Source organism: Mus musculus, chromosome 1, assembly GCF_000001635.26.
Source record: "Mus musculus strain C57BL/6J chromosome 1, GRCm38.p6 C57BL/6J".
NCBI lineage: Eukaryota > Metazoa > Chordata > Mammalia > Rodentia > Muridae > Mus > Mus musculus.
In genome coordinates, this window is record NC_000067.6 from 172,170,683 (window position 1) to 172,189,737 (window position 19,055).

Genomic DNA, 19,055 nt, shown 5'->3' on the forward strand with positions numbered 1-19,055 from the left:
AAGAGCACTCAGTGCTCTTAAGTGCTGAGCCATCTCGCCAGCCCTCCCTTCCTCCCCTCCTCCCCCTCCCCTCACCTCTCCTCCCCTTTCCTTTCCTTTCCTTTCCTTTGAGACAAGGTCTCACTATGTGTCTTTGCCTGGCTTGGAGTTTACTATATGTAGACCAGGCTGGCCTCAAACTCATAGAAATCCATTGGTATATTTTTAAAATTTAGGGAAGGGGGATTTATTGTATGTATATGGGTGTTTTGCCTGCATGTATGCCTGTGTACCATGTGCATGCAGTGTCTGAAAAGGCAAGAAAAGGGTGCTAGATCCTCTGGGACTGAGATACAAGTGTGTGTGTAGATGCTGGGAATCAAACTCAGGTTCTCTGGAAGGGCAGTCAGTGCTCTTAGCCACTGAGGCGTCTTTGGCCCATTGGTTTTTTTTCTCACCAAGCACCCACTCCTCCTTGGAACTGTGAAGCCAGCCATCCAGCAGGGAGAGGATGGCCAGGCTAGTTGCAGCCTGATTCTTCTGTCCTATAAAGAAGCTGTATGGGTTTCTTTAGCAGTAGACTTTTACCATCTAGTCTTGGTGGACAGCCAACAGCAGTAGCCAGTGTTATTTTGGGTCATCATTCCTTGCCTGTAACCTTCTAAGGTTCTACCGTGATCGGCGCTGAGGTATTTCATCAATAACCTGTGTTCACAAGAAGCTTTTTAAATCCTTACTCAAGCAGGGCATCTCCAGTGAAAACATTTCATTTTAACTAGCTAAAATAGTTTCTATAAGGTTCCTCATATATTCTTAGTGTTAGTTAACACACCTTCTACTCCTGCCCCTCCCTCATCTTCCCTGCCCAGGTTCCATCCTTCCTTAACTCTTTAAGGCTCAGTACTGTCACTCTGCTCTCATAGCACGTTTCTGCTCCTGTTCCTCTTAGGGACTCTGCCTTTCCCACCTTAGAAACCCTTTCTAGCTTCCTGATCTCTACAGATCCAAGCTAAACTCCTAGACCTAAAATTTTGAAGCTAGGTTCTATATAAGAGAGAGTGTACATGATGTTTTCTTCTCAGGTATCTGAGAAGTTACCTCACAGGCACACTTTTCAGATAGTATTCCGGTGCTTAGCATCTGTTTTAGTTTTGGTTTTTGTGAGACTTGGGTGTTTGTGTGTGTGTGTGTGTGTGTGTGTGTGTGTGTGTGTGTGTGTGTGTGTGTGTGTGTGTATAGACGTGACTGGCCTTGAACTTGGGGTAACCTTCCTGTCTCTGCCTTCTGAGTATGGGAATTACCAGTGTGTACCTCCATGCCTAGTGCCTGTGTAGCTTTGATCTTTTATCTAAAACAAAGAAACCAAGATTTCCACTTAGAAGTTCCCCCAGTCTCCTTTTTTTTCCAGGCTGACCTTGAACTTGCTGAAGATGACTTTGAACTCTTACATCCTCCTGCCTCTTGTCAGCCAAGTACTTGGGTTATAGGCATGGATCAGCATGCCTGGCTAGAAATCACTCTTTATAAGCATTTGGAAAGTAAACACATTTTCTAGAATTTGTTTCTTGGTCTTAAGTGTAGCTTTTTTAGACCACAAGGTGAAAAGTCTTTCTGACCACTGTCCTAATTATTTTCCTTCTTTTTTCTGCATCTGTCCTAATGTTCAGGAAGTCTGTCCAGCAGCCCAGAGGAGATGTCTGGAGCTGAAGAGGGGAGGGAAACATCCTCAGGGATTGAAGTAGAGGCATCAGACCTGAGTCTCAGCTTGACTGGGGATGACGGTGGCCCCAACCGCACCAGCACGGAAAGTCGTGGCACAGACACAGAGAGCTCAGGGGAAGAAAAGGACTCTGACAGCATGGAGGACACGGGCCATTATTCCATCAATGATGAAAGCCGAGGTCATGGCCACTCAGACGAAGAGGACGAGGAACAACCTCGGCACCGTGGACAGCGCAAACGGGCCAGCCGTGACCAGGATTCATCAGATGATGAGCGAGCCCTGGAAGACTGGGTATCTTCAGAGACAACAGCCTTACCCCGACCTCGCTGGCAAGCCCTTCCTGCGCTTCGGGAGCGGGAACTGGGTTCCAGTGCCCGCTTTGTGTACGAGGCTTGTGGAGCTAGAGTCTTTGTACAGCGTTTCCGTTTGCAGCACGGGCTTGAGGGCCATACTGGTTGTGTCAATACCTTGCACTTTAACCAGCGTGGTACCTGGCTGGCCAGTGGCAGTGATGACCTGAAGGTGGTGGTGTGGGATTGGGTGCGGCGGCAGCCAGTACTGGACTTTGAGAGTGGCCACAAAAGTAATGTCTTCCAGGTAAGGCATAGAGACATAATATAATAGCAACTGAGAAAGTCAAACATGAGGTAAAAAATTGAGTTGCTGTCTAGACAGAAGATAGTAGCAAGTTGTGATTGGAATGAGGTATCGGGGTTTGCTCCAGCTTTGACTCCATAGTAACATACTGAGAGACAGACCATGGCAGCCTTTTGTTTCCTTGCACAGAAGGACTTTATTAAGCTGAATCTGGACGAGATGCTTGGCACTCATGCAGGTGTGTCAGTATAAGACAGTAGGAGGGAGCAGAAGTTTCGGAAGCGGCTGCTCAGTCCTCAGAGCCTGGCCCTGTGAGTTTGCACAGTTATGTGATTTGTGCTCCTGTCAACTAGGGCTTGTAGCACAACATGTCAGCATGTGCATGGACTGGGAGGATAGCTCGGTGGTGCAGCACATGCTGAGATTCTTGGGTTCTTTCCCAGAACTGTAAAAGAAAAAGAAAACAAAGGAAGCTAAGCCCATGGATACATTCCTGGCATGTAATTACATTTGTTAGGATTTGGCTAATAATGATTATCCTATGGAGTTACGACTCCTTGGTCCCATAGTCCATAGGCACTCATCCATAAGAATGATCTTTTTTCTTTTTTCAACATCCTTTCCAGGGTTCTCTCCTTTGTGAAAGGTTTAGATTTGTCTGATGATAACAGTTGTCCTTGTTTATTTCTTGCTTTCCCCCCTGTAAGGCGTAGTTGTAGCTTACCATAGTGTTGAATAGTGTAGCGCTCATCCTTCCAGAGCTGTCTGGAATGCACTTTTATGTCACAGTGATTTCCTTTCTCTCCCTTCTATGTGTGGGAGAATTTGGGCTTAAGAATCTGTGCACAGAGCAGAAAAGGCACATCCACAGGAAGAAGGTGACACAGGGTGGTCACACAGTTTCTCTTACACTCACCTCTAATTTCTTTTGTGTTTCCCTCTTTCATTCCTAATATTCCAGGCCAAGTTCCTTCCTAACAGTGGTGACTCCACCCTGGCTATGTGTGCCCGGGATGGACAGGTCCGAGTCGCAGAGCTGTCTGCTACACAGTGCTGCAAGAACACCAAGCGTGTGGCCCAGCACAAGGGGGCATCTCACAAGGTAAGGAGGCTTTGTTTCCAGGACACTGGGCCCAGGTCCTCTGGCTCTCGGCTGCTGCTTTCCCTTGCTTCCCGTCCTGTCATGTCCCCTTGGTTGTGCTCACCTGCCTCCCTTAAGGCAGCCCTCGGTTATTAAGAACACTGGGAGTAAAAGCACTGCAGAGAATACAGCTGCCCTAATGTTCCAGAGAGACCCTCAGCGCCTGTGCATACAACACATGGTTGATTATCCCTAGCCCCTGGCTGGGTGTGCCGGCTTACACCTGTAATCCTAGTACTTGCAAAGTTGAGGCAGGATTTCTAGACTGCCTTAAACCCCAGGATAAAAATAAACATACCTTGCCTCAAGCTAGAGTCATGGTTAGTTCAGAGATCTTTGAGATCCTGTCTTTTTTAAACCCCTGAGATTCACTCTGATTGTTCTTAGGTCATTTTGGTTCCAAGGCGCTGCTGGTTAGACCCTCGCACGGGGAAACTCCCGATGTTCCTGCCCTCAACTAGGAGTCTAAAAATAGTAAAGTTATTAGAAGCTTTATTTAGAGCTGTGACTGTAGAATGGGTAGTCAGGAAAGCAGCCAGTGAAGCTCTAAGAGCTGTCCATGTCAGGGTAGACACTATCGTTTCCATGCATGCAAAGGAAGGCTTAAAAAACATAAAAAATACCCATTTCTTTGATTTTTTTTTTCTCCCTAACTTCTTTGATTTTTAAGTCTAGTTCCAACCTACTAGGCAACACATTTTTAGAGTTAAGATATAGGGACTGAAAAAGAGAGAAACTTCTATATTATTTGTCTGCACTCCTCAAGACATGGATTTTATTCTAGAGTGAACTCTTTATTTTCTAAAGATAGGGTTTCTATAGTCCTTGGCTGGCCTGGAACTCACTTTGAAGACCAGGCTGGCCTTGAATTTAAAGAGATCCGCCTGCCTCTAGAGTGCTGGGATTGAAGGTGTGTATCACCACTGCCCAGTTTAGAGTGACTTCTCAATCGTTGATGTTTTTCCTTTGCTGTCTTTGGGACAGATTTCTTTGGTTCTTGGTTAAAATAGCAAATTACCTGTCCTTTGACCTGTATAGAATAAATGAGCTCTCAATTCACATAGTAAGAGTGAGTGAAGCTTAAATTACTTTTCTTATGATTTTGTAACAAAGTAGAGAAGTTGGACATTTCACTTGCTCAGACTGTTTCCTGAGGTACAGTCTCACTGTGTGGATTAGGCTGCTCTTGAATTTAGAAAGATCCTCCTGCCTCAGCTTCCAAGCTGAGATTAAAGGTATGTTGCCTACCTTGCCCAGCCTACAAAGGCATTTTAATTGCTTCCCTTCTTAGAAGTAAGTGAATGAACTAGATTCTGTCTTAAGTTTTAGAAGCCACATCCTTTCCCTTTCTCTCCTTCAGTTAGCCCTAGAACCAGACTCCCCCTGCACGTTCCTGTCAGCTGGTGAAGATGCCGTCGTCTTCACCATTGACCTGAGACAAGACCGGCCAGCTTCGTAAGTTTAACCATAGCACCTACTTTGTTTAAGGTTTGTTTTATTTATATATTTAATCTTAGCCAAAAGGCCTAAAAATGATGACTTAATTTATATTAAATTTTGTGTATATGAGTGTCTGTATGGGGATATGTACACATGAGTGTAGGTGTTCACAGAGGCTAGAAGCTAGAGTTGCAGGTGATTAAGAGCCAGCCACCCAGCATGAATGCTGAGAACCAAACTCAGCAAGAAGAGTTCTCTGCAAGAAGAGTATGTGCTCTTAACCCCTGTGCCATCTTTCTAGCGCATAGTCAAGCTTTCTTTACAGAACTATATTCATTGACTTGGAAACACACATGGTAATATCAAACGCTAGGGTCATTCAAGTATTAGAAGAGATAGAGATAGCTTAAAGTTTTGGAGAGTCCTTGTTTCCCGTGTCGGTTACGGGGCAGTGAAATGTTAATGTACCTTTATTTCTCAGAGAAACCTCAATTTTTATAGGTAGACTTTAATGATTTGATGATCTTGTGTTCTTCATTCGCTTAGTTACCTACCATTCAGCTTATTCGAAGAAGCACAGTTCTCTACAATCTAGCTTAGAGATACGGTCCTATATATTAAATAAGCCACATTTAATAAATGTGTGTGTGTGTGTATGTGTGTGTGTGTATATATATATATATATATATACCCATACACATACATATATCAGTTAAATCGCATACAGAAAATTAAAGATAAATCTTAAAAATAAAATTGATACTGCAGTAGGTGTTTTTTAATACTATAAATCTTTTGTACATGGAAGCCCCATTTTCACTGTGTAATGCCATAGAAGAAAAAAAGCACCTTTTTTATTTACTATTTGTGCATGTGTGCATATGGAGGTCAGAGCTTTGTAGAGTTGGCTTCCTCTTTCCACCTTTCTGTGGGTTCTGGGGCTTGAACTCTGGTCACCAGGCTTATACAGCAAGTGCCTTTACCCACTGAGCCATCTCTCTGAAGAGCAGAAATCTTGTGTGGATCCAGGCGTGTCTCTGTCAAGTCTCAACCCAGCTATTACTGGTTAAGTTACCTCATGTAATCTGAATTTCAGCATCTTTGGCTATAGCTCCCTCTCTTTCTAGAAGTCCTATAACTATATACATTGTCTGTTTTCATTTGTGTTGGTTTGACAACAGCTAGAGCTCAAGAAACTCAAATAATGAAAACACATGGACAAAACAAAAATGTTCCCTATATATCTGTCCCTAGTTTTTTAGCTATTAATAGCCATTGTTAGTAACTTTGAATACCTTTCCAGTCACTTTTGAATATGGGTGTGTGTGTGTGTGTGTGTGTGTGTGAGAGAGAGAGAGAGAGAGAGAGAGAGAGAGAGAGAGAGAGACTTTTTCCTCCTAATGACTGCTTTTCAGTGATCTCCATTTTTAAGATAAGGTCTCATGTAGCCCAGGCTTTCTCACGGTTTAGTCAAGGATGACTTGAATTCCTGATGATCCTACATTTGCCTCCCATGTGCTAGGATTAAAGATGAGCATCACCACGCCTGCCATCTATATTCTTTTAATGGAAAGCTATATATATATATATATATATATATATATATATTAATTAAGAGCAGAATCTCATGTCCAGAACAGTTGTAGGCTGGAGTGACAGTGACCATGTAGAGAAGTTTGTTATGGTGCTTGTCTTTTTCTTGTTTCCATTTTCATTATTCCAAAATGAATAAAAGCTTAAAAGACAAAAGTTGAAGTCAGACCCTTTATCGTTTCTTGATGTCTTTCCTGTAAGCTTATTAATCTTCATGATATCATATATGACAAACTGACACTTAGATCTAGGAGAAGTTCTATAAAATTACTCTTACTGTGGGCTAAATTCTGGCTGGTTATCTAAATTCTCATCACCAAGGTTTTGGGGTTGCCTAGGTCTCTTAGGCCGTGAAGCTCGTCAGAAGCCCATCCTTCTGGGTCACAGCCAGTCATGGTGACGCGCTCTCCGTCCCCACATAGCCATCCTGATTAATCCGTCCTCTCCTAGTTTGCCTCACATAAGGAGAAAAGGATGCCATTTTCTTTAGAATTGTGTTCTAGAAAGCAGTAGCTCATTTCCAATGTGCATATGTCATTTTCATTTTTAAATTATATGTATTTGCGTGTGTGCATAGTTTGAGGGAGTTGGTTCTTTTCTTCTACCTTGTGACTCCCAAGGATCAAACTCAGGGCGTCAGGCTTGCCTTTACCAACTGAGTCATCGTTCTGCAACCGTTTTTTAAGACCAATTATCTTTGTTTGCTTGTCTATGTGAAGAACATCTGTGCTGCGGTGTGCACGTGAACTCAGGACAGTGAGAGACTCTGCTCTCCTTTCTTGGCTTGAACTCGGGTTGGTGAGCATGGCAGTGCGCCCACTCACCACAGAGCTCTTTGCCAGCTTGCCATCTTAGGTTTTTGAGATGGCCTCACTGAATTTGGAACTCACCAAATTGGCAAGACTAACTGGCCAGCAGGCTTTTGGGATCATCCTCTGCCTGCCTCCACAGCAGTAGGGTTAGAGGTGCACATCTCCATGTCAAGCCTTTTATGTGGCAGCTGTGGCTCTAACTCGGGTGCTTATTTTAGAAAGACAGACACTTCCATCTCATTAACCCCAAAGCCAGGCTTTCATTAACTTCCTTTACTTTTTTTTTCCCTAAAAATTGGAAGATAGCCTCCGCTCTACTAGACTATATAGTGAGCTTTCCAAGCTCACTATGGCTGTAAGTCTTCTTTCAGCACTAAGGCACAGTACACTCACTCCCTGCATCTCTAGGTGCTTGGTTTACTAAGGCATAGAACACTCACTCCCATGAACATTTTTAAATTTTACTTTATTATGTGTATGGATATTTGCCTGCATTTCTGTCTGTGCACCACATCTGTATAGTGCCCAGGGAGGCCAGAAAGGACATTAGATTCCCCAGAACTCGAGTTACAGACAGTATGGTGAGCCACTGTTGTTGCTGGTAATCCAGCTCAGGTCCTCTGGCAGAGCCAGTGCTGTTGACCCCTGAGCCCTCCAGCTTTCACACATTATACAAAATGATGGATTTTTATTGGATATAGCGTGGTTTGTTCATTGTCACCTCTAGATTCTTCTCTTGTCCCCTAATACATCATCCTTTTCTTTACAGTCTTCCTCATCTTTCTTCGTTTGTTTGTTTGTTCGTTTGTTTGTTTGTTTGTTTGTTTGTTTTGAGACATGGTTTCTCTGTGTAGCCCTGGCTATCCTGGAACTCACTCTGTAGACCAGGCTGGCCTTGAACTCAGAAATCCCCCTGCCTCTGCCTCCCAAGTGCTGGGATTAAAGGCCTTCGCCACCACTGCCCGGCTTCCTTTTGTTTGTTAAGATTTTATGTATTTTTATATATGTGAGTATGCTGTAGCTGTCTTTAGACGCATCAGAAGATGGCATTTGATCCCATTACAGATGGTTGAGCCACCGTGTGGTTGCTGGGAATTGAACTCAGGGCCTCTGAAAGAGTAGTCAGTGCTCTTAACCCCTGAGCCATCTCTCCAGCCCTCGATTTCTTCTCTGTTTTTAAAAAGACAAGTCTCATGTAACCTTGGCTGGTCATTAGTTGTTTAGATAGCGGAAGACGACTTCAGCTCCAGCTCTTCCTGCCTGTATTCTGAGTCCTGGATCACAGCCATGTGCCACCTGTGCAGGAAGTGGCGCTAGGACCGAAGTCATGGCTATGCTTCGGGTGAGAGTAAGTGCTAGGATTACAGACATGCCACTGTGGCAGCCTCTTCTCTTTCCTGCTGTACTTCCCTTCCCCATTCCCTGCATGGAAGAAAGCATGCAGGATGTCTTTATGACTCTGGCTCAATTACTTACCAGCCTATGCTCTTCAAACAGCACTAGAACGTCTCTTCATGTTTTCTCCCAGTCCTCAGAATAGCATAGTGCATTTTCTTGTTTTGTAGTTCAGAATAGAACAAAAACAAAAACACCTCTTTTTGGGAGTGGGGGGGGCGGTAAAGATTAGAATTTGATTTCCTACTGTCTCTGTTGATTTTTTTGTTTTCCACTTTTCATGACCATCTTGGATCTTTGAAGGTTTTTTTTTGTTTTGTTTTGTTTTGTTTTTTTTGGTGGTAGTGGTGTTTGTTTTGTTTTTGTTTTTGAGACATTTCTCTGTAGCTCAGGCTGGCCTTGAAGTCACTATAGCCCATGCTGGCCCTGATTTCAGGTAGTGAATCTCTTAAGTGTTGTGATTCCACATCTGAGCTGCCATGCTGAGCTCCATCTGGGTCTTTTGGAGGATATAATAACTATATGCTTTTTCTACTTTTGAAAGGAAACTAGTGGTGACAAAAGAGAAGGAGAAGAAAGTGGGGCTGTATACAATCTATGTGAACCCTGCCAATACCCACCAGTTTGCAGTGGGTGGAAGAGATCAGTATGTAAGGTGAGTTCAACAGTCTTTTGTATGTTTGAGAGGTTGAGACTTAGGATACATTGTATATTGCCCGATGCTCCCCAGTGCTAAGTTAGAAAACTGTAGGAATTCGTTAACTACCATGTTGAACTTTTTACCCTTTTGGGAATGCTTAAGCACCTTCTGAGACAGTCTGTTCCCTATTACAACGATTTGAGGAGTTTTATGGTATACAGATTATCATTTTCAAAAATTAATCTTATTAATTTATGTGCATGAATGTTTTGTTTGCGTATGTGTAACTGGGTGCCATGTTCATGAGTGGTGTTTGAGGAAGCCAGAAAAGAGCATTGAGGCTATTGTCTGTTATCTTTCTTTTTTTTGTTTTTTGTTTTTTGGTTTTTGGTTTTTTTCAAGACAGGGTTTCTCTGTGTAGTCCTGGCTGTCCTGGAACTCACTCTGTAGACCAGGCTGGCCTCGAACTCAGAAATCTGCCTGCCACTGTCTTGCAAGTGCTGGGATTAAAAACATGCACCACCACTGCCTGGTTATTATCATCGAGTCCTGGGATTATCATGTTTTAAAGTAATTATCACATTTCAAAGAATGATAAAATTGTCCCAAATAGTGGCTAAGACATAAACCCATATGTGCCTTCCACTATTTTCCTATATAAATTAACATTTGTACTAGCAATCTTTTCAGATAATTTTTAAATTAAATTTTGTATTAATCTGTGGGTCTGATACAGTAGATGAGGGTATGTTAGCATGTGCATGTGGAAGTCAGGAGACAACTCTGGAGTCAGCTCTGACCTTAACACTTGTTACAGGAATCAAACTCATTAGCAGCAAATGTGTTTACCCAGTTAATCATCTTGACAGCTCCTTACTAGCAAGTTCGAACAGTGTTGGATTTAGAAGGACTTTGCCTTGGGAACGCTCTATAACTGAGGAAATTTGTTTCTGTTGTTTGGAACCACTGCTCTGTCTGTAGTAATATCTTTGTTACTGTGAACATCTGTTTTTAACCCTGGCTATTGAGACATCCTCAGGGAAAAGAGACGACATCCTTTCAGCCCCCACTGCACCAGTTGTTTTCCTTCTGACCTGCATTCTGCATTCCCTAGCTCGCCAGCTGCTGTATTGCAACTACATTTCTTTGGGATTGTCAGTTTGAAAAAGGAGGAATGGCATGATTAGAAAAATGTTTGCTTTTTCTGTTGTGCTGGTAGTGGAAGTTCTTCCTGTGTAATGAAAACACTTGTGTTTTTTTTTTTTTTTTAACTATTGTGAAATTACTTGCATTAGAATCATGAGATAAGTTTTCAGAAAACATATGGTTTACCTTGTTCAAGAGTTCTGCACAATTTGTTTCTTTTATTTAGTAGTCTTTATATAGCAATATTTTATGTGTTTATATTGTATGAGTCTTTTGCCAGCATGTATATGTGTACATGAGGTGTGTGCCTGGCACTCACAGAGGCTAGAAGAGAGCGGTGAATCTCCTGGAAAGGGAGCGGTGGGTGCTTGGGAGCTACCATGTGAGTCCTAGGAGCTCTTAGCACCAGCACAATTCTTTAGCCCCTTACTCTTTTTTATACGATGCCATTGATCAAAAAGGCTGTTGTCAGAACTTTCTGGGTTACGCTCCATACATTCACTGATCGTCTAGTTGGAATTTTTTTTCCTTGAAGAAATAGATTGCTTTAAAAGTCTCTATCATGAAGAATATAACCACGGGGATCAGGCTATCTAAAGAGGAATGGATAAGTTGGCTGTATTGACTTACTCGAAGATCTTAATAAAGTTCCAGTGCCCTATTCCACAGCTTCTAATTTCTCAAGGCTAAAAGGAAGGCTGAGAATAGTTTTTAGCATTTCAATGCACAAAGGAGTAAAATACTCAGATCTTTTCTTTTATTAAGGTTAATGTTTTTCGTCCCTGTCCATTTGTGTGCCCCTAGTATCTTAGCAGACTGTCTCCTTGGCAGGAGTGCATATGCATTTTGCACCACACTGATTCTGCAGAGCAGAATCCTTTTGGTACCAGATCGTCTCTGATGTTATATTCATTTCAGCTTCTCTGACACTTTAGCTTACTGAATGGTGTTGGAATATCTTATTTTCTGGTACAAATTTGAAAACATTTATACCAAATATCTCATTTGGTATAATAAACCATTGCTTTTGATACTGGCCTAAAAGAATTTCTACAGTTTTCTTTCAAGAAAGAAGCAAGGAATACAGAGAAATAGCTTGTTTAACCTCAAGACTTCACATAACTATTGCTGTATTTTATTTTAGGATTGTGAAAAAGCATTTGAAGGCAGGTTTAAGGAGACAGACTTTTTTATCTGAAGCCAAAGCAGACAAAAAGAAAAGAAACTTGCAAATGGAAAAAAAAGAAATTAACAAATGGAGGCAATTCGAGTGTGAGCTTCAACGATGAAACTATATAGATTGACTTAAGAGTTTGGGGGAGCACAGGTTAGAGCAGTTGTCCACTGTAGTTGAACCCCTAAATAAATAAATAAATACCAAAAAAAACCCCAAAGTTTTACAATACAACCTAGTGGTTAGAATGAAATGCCACTCCCCCCTTTGGGGGGGGTGTTTGTTTGTTTGTTTGTTGAGACAGGGTTTCTCTGTAGCCCTGGCTGTCCTGGAACTCACTCTGTAGACCAGGTAGGTCTCGAACTCAGAAATCCACCTGCCTCTGCCTCCCAAGTGCTGGGATTAAAGGTGTGCGCCACCACTGCCTGAAATGCCACCTTTTTAGAGCATCACACCCATGTTGGGTAGCTCACGGGTATCTGTAATTCCAGCTCTGGGATCTAGTGCCCTCACTGCTGTGGATACCTGCATCGGTTTGCTCATCCCACATCCAGGTTATACATATGCAGAATCAAAGATCCTGTTTCAAAAATACAGTTTTACTGGAACATAGCCATAATAGTCATAATCAGTCACATATTCATTCACCAGCATCATGTTCAGCTCGGATGCCTGATGGCCCGCCAGGCTTCTCTGTCCTGGTGAACAGTGTGCCAACTCATAGTCTGGCATCCTATTTTATGATTGGAGGAAAAAAAGAAAGAAAGCTATAAGTATCCTTTATAAAACAAAGAACAAAGAGTATTAGATACTAAGGAACAAGAAGTAGTCCATCCAGCACAGACCGCCCCGCCCCGCCCGTGGGCCTTGAGCACTGAGTACTTTTCACCGCTGTGCTGACTCACTGGACTTGGCGGGATGGTGGTGGTGGTGGTGGTGGTTTATTTTGTTTTCACAGGGTCTCACTGGAGTCTTGACTGGAAGGCTCTTCCTGTCTTTGCCCCCTGAGTTCTGACATTAAAAGTATGTGCTGCCATGCCTGGCTATTTACTGAACTTTTTAAATAGGTTAGTGGCATTTGAGCTCTATTGATTTACTTTTTTTTTTTTTTTTTTTTTTTTTTTTTTGGTTTGGTTTTTTTGTTTTTCGAGACAGGGTTTCTCTGTGTAGCCCTGGCTGTCCTGGAACTCACTTTGTAGACCAGGCTGGCCTCGAACTCAGAAACCCACCTGCCTCTACCTCCCGAGTGCTGGGATTAAAGTCGTGTACCGCCATGCCCAGCTTTACATTTTTTTTTTTTTAAGAGCTGTTGATTTTCCAGGTGGTGGTGGCACACACCTTTAATCCCAGCACTTGGGAGGCAGAGGCAGGCAGTTTTCTGAGTTGGAGGCCAGCCTGGTCTACAAAGTGAGTTTCAGGACAGCCAGGGCTACACAGAGAAACTCTGCCTAAAAAAAAAAAAAGCTGTTGATTTAAACTTAGTTAAGAGGGAAAAAAATGACAGTTGATAAACTTAGGAGTAATATAGCCATTTTCCTGGGTATTCCTTTTATGCAGAATGTTTAGATATTGATATATCGATTCATTTATTTAGCATCTATGGTATAGGAAAATATATAAGGTACATGTAACTTACACAGTATTATTCAAGTGACTAATTATTTGAACTAAAGCCAAACTAAAACACACTGGAAAACATTTCACTATGTTGTAGCTTTTGTTAGTATACAGAAAGTATTAAAGACAGTTGGGTAATTAGTATTTCAGATAAGAAGAACAATATAGGGAGAGGTATGGCAGTATGTGATAACAATGTGTGTTGCAGGAAATGTGGAAGAGGCTTTCCTTCTTTTATAAATTTGAGACAGTATCTTCTGTAGCACAGGCTAGCCTTGTGCTCTGTGTAGTTGATGCTGGCTATAAACTCTTACTCCTGCCTTTATGTCCCCAGTGCTAGGATTGGAAGTGTGGGCCACCATAGCTTGAGCATAGATTTGTTGTTGCCTTTGGCTTGTTAGGTGTGTAATGTATAGGGTCTAAAGGAAGCTGTAGGCAGCTGTTCTAAGAAGTTTGGTTTGGTTTTCCAGTAAAGCGTTCAGAAATTTAGTGAAGAAATTTAAGGAGGGAGCTTACGTGACATTTTGCATTTTGGATACAATTCTGATGGCAACATGAGCAGAAAAATCAGAAGAAATATCATAGTAGTGTAGACAGAATATGATGAAGGGAAGTGGAAGAGCAGATACAACCAAAACAGCATACCCAAGGAGAGGAACTGGCAAGAAGTGAATTAGTTAGAGAAGACAGAAAATGCTCAAGGAGGGGTGGGAGGTAAACATGATAGAAAACACATTGAATACATACATGAAATTGTCAAAATTCATAAAAATAAGCATCTTAATGAAAGAGATTGTGCATGAACAAGCTGGTATCTGGTTTGGCCATTTGTGTTAGGGATAGTGTCATTGACAGAGACTGAAGGGAAAGGGATAGATTTAGAAAGGGTTTCGTTTCAGAAGGAAAATGAGTTTGCTTTGGACAGCCTAGACAGTATGTGTTAAGTAGATGCAAGTCTAAAGTCCAGTGCAAGAGACGCAGCGCAAGAGACGCAGATTTAAAGTTGAGTTCCAGATGTCAGAAGACGTAGTCGTTAAAGCATGGTAATGGAATTGTATCATCAAAAGAAAAGACAGCAACTTACCCTAATTTATAGTGGATGTATTCCCTAGTTAGCTTTGAAACCTCTGCGTAGTACTGAACCCAAAAGGTACTCTGTGGTGTGTGTGTGTGTGACATAAACCTGTGGAAGTTTATAAGTTAGGCACAGTGGTTGATTAGCCCAATGACTAATAGGAAAGTAGAATGCTAGAGAAATACTATAATGAAAGTTATTTAAAACTAGTATATTGGCTTTTTGTTTTTCTGGACCTTTTTATTCAACGTTTTGACAGTAGTTGACTACAAATAACTTCAGGAGCTTGGTGGTTTGGTGATAGTTTTTGTGGCTTGTGAGAGAGAAAACTATCCAAAAAAAACTTAAAGGAAGGAGGGAAGGAACAATGGCTCAGCCGTTATGAACATTTCTTCTCGAGGACCTGGGTCCAGTTTGTCATACCCACGTGGCAGCTCATAACCATCTCTTTACTCCAGTTTCAGGAGATGTGGTGCCCTCTTCTGACCTTTGCAGCACTACACCTGTGCATGCGATGCACATATATACACATGCAGGCAAAACACTCACACACAAAAATAAAAATAAATCTTAAAAACCTATTGCCTTATATAAAACATGGCCTCTGTCCATGAGTAATATGTGCTTTGAGATAAGTAGCATACATATAAAAAGTATAATATTAGTTGTTTCAGTGAGAATGAACTCTAAATGGGGCATAAGAGATAGATAGTTCAACCAAAAAAAAAAAAAAAAATTGGGCCGGGCGTGGTAGCGCACGCCTTTAATCCCAGCACTTGGGAGGCAGAGACAGGCGGATTTCTGAGTTCGAGGCCAGCCTGGTCTACAAAGTGAGTTCCAGGACAGCCAAGACTATACAGAGAAACCCTGTCTCGAAAAACCAAAAAAAAAAAAAAAAAAAAAGAAAAAGAGAGATAGATAGTTCAACCCATAAAGTGCCCAGCTCTCAGACACAGAGCCCGAGTTTGATCCCCAGAACACACTTAAACACGTGGAGACTGATCTTGTAGATTGAGCTGGAGAGGGAGGCACAGGAGGACCCTGGGGCTTACTTGCCAGCCAGTCTAGTCTAACTGGTGAGCTCCAGGGCACTGAGAAACCCTGACGGCAAAGGATGTGGAAAATACCTAGATAAGGTAGCGTTTGAAAATGGATTGGAGAGGAGACACCTTTGCTAAAAAGAATAAACCAAAGGCTTGGGTACGGAAAAGCCTTTGTTTCACAACTCTGCAGGGGATCATGCTGTAAGTTTTGACACTGTGATTGCTTCTTTCATTATAGGATTTATGACCAGAGGAAAATTGATGAGAATGAGAACAACGGAGTCCTGAAAAAATTCTGTCCTCACCACTTGGTAAGATTCACGAAGGGCAATGGCTCCTGACCTCCCTGACCCTGGCCTTATCCTGAGCTGCTTTCAAACTTACTGGCCATAATGTGAAGAGATTTTAACCAGACAGATTTAATCCTGGCTTCTCACTTAAAAAGGTGTATGATCTTAGGCAGCCAGTTGACCTCTATTAGTCTAATGTTCTCAGCAACAAAATGGAAATTTGCACCATCATGTGGCCTAATGAGATAATGCAGGTGAAATGGCTAGCACCCAGAAGAGAACCAAGACAGGGCCTCAGTAAGACTCTGCTATTAAGGTGGATATGTTTCCTCAGTTATATACCTCACTCTCACTTGCTCATTCCCCCACACCCCACCTCTTTCTTTCTATTTATCTCTGTCTCTGGGGAAAGATATAGGGGATTTTCTAGAAAAACCTATTCCCAAAGGTGGTATAACAAATGGGGTGGGGGTGGGGGTATCAGTCGGTATCTGCTCCTTATTGCAGGTGAACAGTGAGTCCAAAGCAAACATCACCTGTCTTGTGTACAGCCACGACGGCACAGGTACGTGTGCAGGGCCTAGCTCCTAGGCTGGCGTGCTTCCTCTGCCTAGGGAGCTGCTGAGCCAGTGAGGCGTGTGCCCTCCAGTGCTCACCACTGCACTGTAGCTCCAAGTGGAACAGCTGGGAATAGCTGCAGATGGTGAGCATGTAGTGGGACTATAGCAGACTATAGCAGACGACCCTTGGAAATGCGGGTCACAGGCTTGTCCTTACACCTTGGATTCAGTAGTGCGTTAAAGGGTGTGATCTCCTCAGTGTCACTACCCCTGGGCTGCTAATGTGTTCACTGTAGACCTTACATGCCTGCTGCTCCAAACTAAGATGGATGCCATATCTGGGTACCTAGAAACCGCATCCCAGACCATCTCCCATTCCCCCAAATCTCTTGGTCCCTGCACTTTTCAGCTCTTCCCTTCATTGCTGTGTTCTTGTTCTTGGCAGAGCTCCTGGCCAGTTACAATGATGAAGACATTTACCTTTTCAACTCTTCTCACAGTGATGGGGCCCAGTATATTAAGAGATACAAAGGCCATAGAAATAATGCTACAGGTCAGTCTGCCTTCCCAAGTCACGGTGACAACCCACATTATCTTCTTTCTCCATTGTGTAAGTGGGAACTTCCTAAGTAGACTGCCTGTGTCACCTTGGGCAGTGAGAAGTCGTCCCTAGTTGGGCTGGGATTTTCTTTTGTTCAGTGTGATTCAGGAGCGCTCAGTACCATAGCACTGCAGTGATGTTGCCACAGTTGCTTTAAGCATGAAGCTAGACTTGTTTGTTTTCTGTAATTTCAAGTACTGTAGAGTAGGCACAGAGGTCCTTTAAAAAAGCCACAGAAAGCTGCAGTGCTGAATTACATATGTGGGTAAGAGTGCATCTTTAGAGGAGAGAAAGGAATGATTCTTTTGAATAAAGCAAAGTAAGAGGAATAGTGGTAATATCTGGCCTGTTTCCCGTGAAGTTTAGCTTTTGAGTTCTGCGTCTGGTTCTCAAACATTGGGGCTCTCTAGACTCACTTCAGTCTTAATAAAAGAGCGCTGATGCCTGCCTCCTCCCACACACATTGTATTTAACTGGTGCTGGATGAAGCCGGAGCATTGGGATTTTTAAAGTATCCTAATTGGTTCTAACGTAGAGAAGGTAAAGAACTCCTGCACTTTGTTGGCACCACTCCTCTCAGCTGCGTGTCACCATTTGATCTGGAACCACTAGTAACCTTTACTACCTCTCTTGAACAGGTAAGAAGGAAAGAGGGGCAGGGGTCTGTATTTGGATTTCATTACATGGGCAAGCAAAAGGAAAAGTGTCGGTGTTGTGGCTGGTATGTGGAACTGGCTTTAATAGGTGGACTCCTATCATTGACTTTTACTTAGTTCTGCAGTGACTTCTTGTTCATGTGCTTTTGGTGCATGTGACTGTCACATACACGTGTCAGTCTCAGATCAGCTGATGACTGAGTACCAGTAAAATCCATACCAAGGAGGCTGAAGAGATGGCTCAGCAGTTAAGAGCACTGACTGTCCTTCCAAAGGACTCGGGTTCAATTCCCAGCACTCACAGGGCAGCTCACAACTGTCTGTAATTCCAGTTCCAGAGGCTCTGACACCCTCACAGAGACATACATGCTGGCAGAACAGCAGTGTACATAAAATAAAAATAAACTTTTAAAACATTAAAAATAAATAAAAATACATACCAAAAATAATCTTAGGGCTCAGGGTGGGCAGACCTGAAAATACAGAGAAGCTATTACTTTGAGGCCTATACCTGGTAAAGTATAAATGAATAGGACTTGCCCAGGGACAGCAGACTCTGGCAGCTGATAGAGCACTTTGAGAGAATGTGAAGACGCTGTAACTGGTGCGATTCTAATCATTGTCTATCACACATACACTTTCTTGTTTTATAGCAACAAAAAGAAGTATTTGGTACTCGGCTGACTCAGTCAGTGAATTACTAAATTCTCAGTGAGGTAAATACAGGCCCAGTGCCAAGGCTTAGGTGGTTTCTTCCCTCATTTATCATTTCAGTAAAAGGCGTCAATTTCTATGGCCCCAAGAGTGAGTTTGTGGTGAGCGGTAGTGACTGCGGGCACATCTTCCTCTGGGAGAAGTCATCTTGCCAGATTATTCAGTTCATGGAAGGGGACAAGGGAGGTGTGGTGAGTATGCGCTGCTGGACTGGCTGTCCCCCTAGTGTCTCAGGGCAGTAAGGCAGGTCTTAGGTAGGTCACCACATTGTCACTGCAGCTGTATGGTAACTTGTTTTAGAGACCCACATAGCTACACTAAAGGGGTTATGCCTTGAGGGTGCTGAGATTTTGAAGGAACATTTTATTCCTTCCTTCTGCCCTTTTAAAGGATTTTAGGGGGAATTTATACCCTGAGCAAAATTCTTAAGCATGGGCTTTTTCCAAAAAAGAAAACATGAATTTGGGACAAACCTTCCTATACAATGTCAAAACAAGATGTCTCTGTGCCTTGTCTCTTTAAGTAAGGTAAGGTGACCGTGGCTTATTCCTGGGTCAGAGAAAAGCTAGATGCACATTTATTTTTATTTATTTTAGAAGAAATGTTGTAAACATTTTGGAGAAATATGAGTAAAGTTTGTAAGTTAGATGACATGGAATTAAATATTAAACTTATTTGATGCACTATTTAAGAGAATATCCTTGGACTTAACCGATGCGTGCTGTATTTAGGGATAACGTGTCATGCCTGTTGTTAAATGGATACAAATAACACCTAATGCACCTGTGTAGATGCAGAAAGGAAAGCAAACGTAATAATACATGTTTTTCTTGGAGAAAACAGCTGAGGAGCCTGCTAG

General features: G+C 42.5%; 1 protein-coding gene across 4 annotated transcripts in view; it reads left to right on the plus strand.

The window, feature by feature from the left end:
• The window catches only part of Dcaf8 (DDB1 and CUL4 associated factor 8), a 48,379-nt gene that overhangs the window by 22,668 nt on the left and 6,656 nt on the right, over nucleotides 1-19,055 (plus strand). For 3 of the 4 annotated variants that reach the window (NM_001357204.1, NM_153555.2, XM_011238889.3), the window contains exons 4-11: nucleotides 1,647-2,299; nucleotides 3,261-3,401; nucleotides 4,801-4,895; nucleotides 9,225-9,335; nucleotides 15,614-15,686; nucleotides 16,173-16,230; nucleotides 16,671-16,778; nucleotides 18,257-18,387. In NM_001357204.1, coding sequence (NP_001344133.1) covers nucleotides 1,647-2,299; nucleotides 3,261-3,401; nucleotides 4,801-4,895; nucleotides 9,225-9,335; nucleotides 15,614-15,686; nucleotides 16,173-16,230; nucleotides 16,671-16,778; nucleotides 18,257-18,387 — 1,370 coding nt within the window. The remainder of the gene's footprint in view (nucleotides 1-1,646; nucleotides 2,300-3,260; nucleotides 3,402-4,800; nucleotides 4,896-9,224; nucleotides 9,336-15,613; nucleotides 15,687-16,172; nucleotides 16,231-16,670; nucleotides 16,779-18,256; nucleotides 18,388-19,055) is intronic. The other variant, NR_151641.1, reaches the window with a different exon arrangement.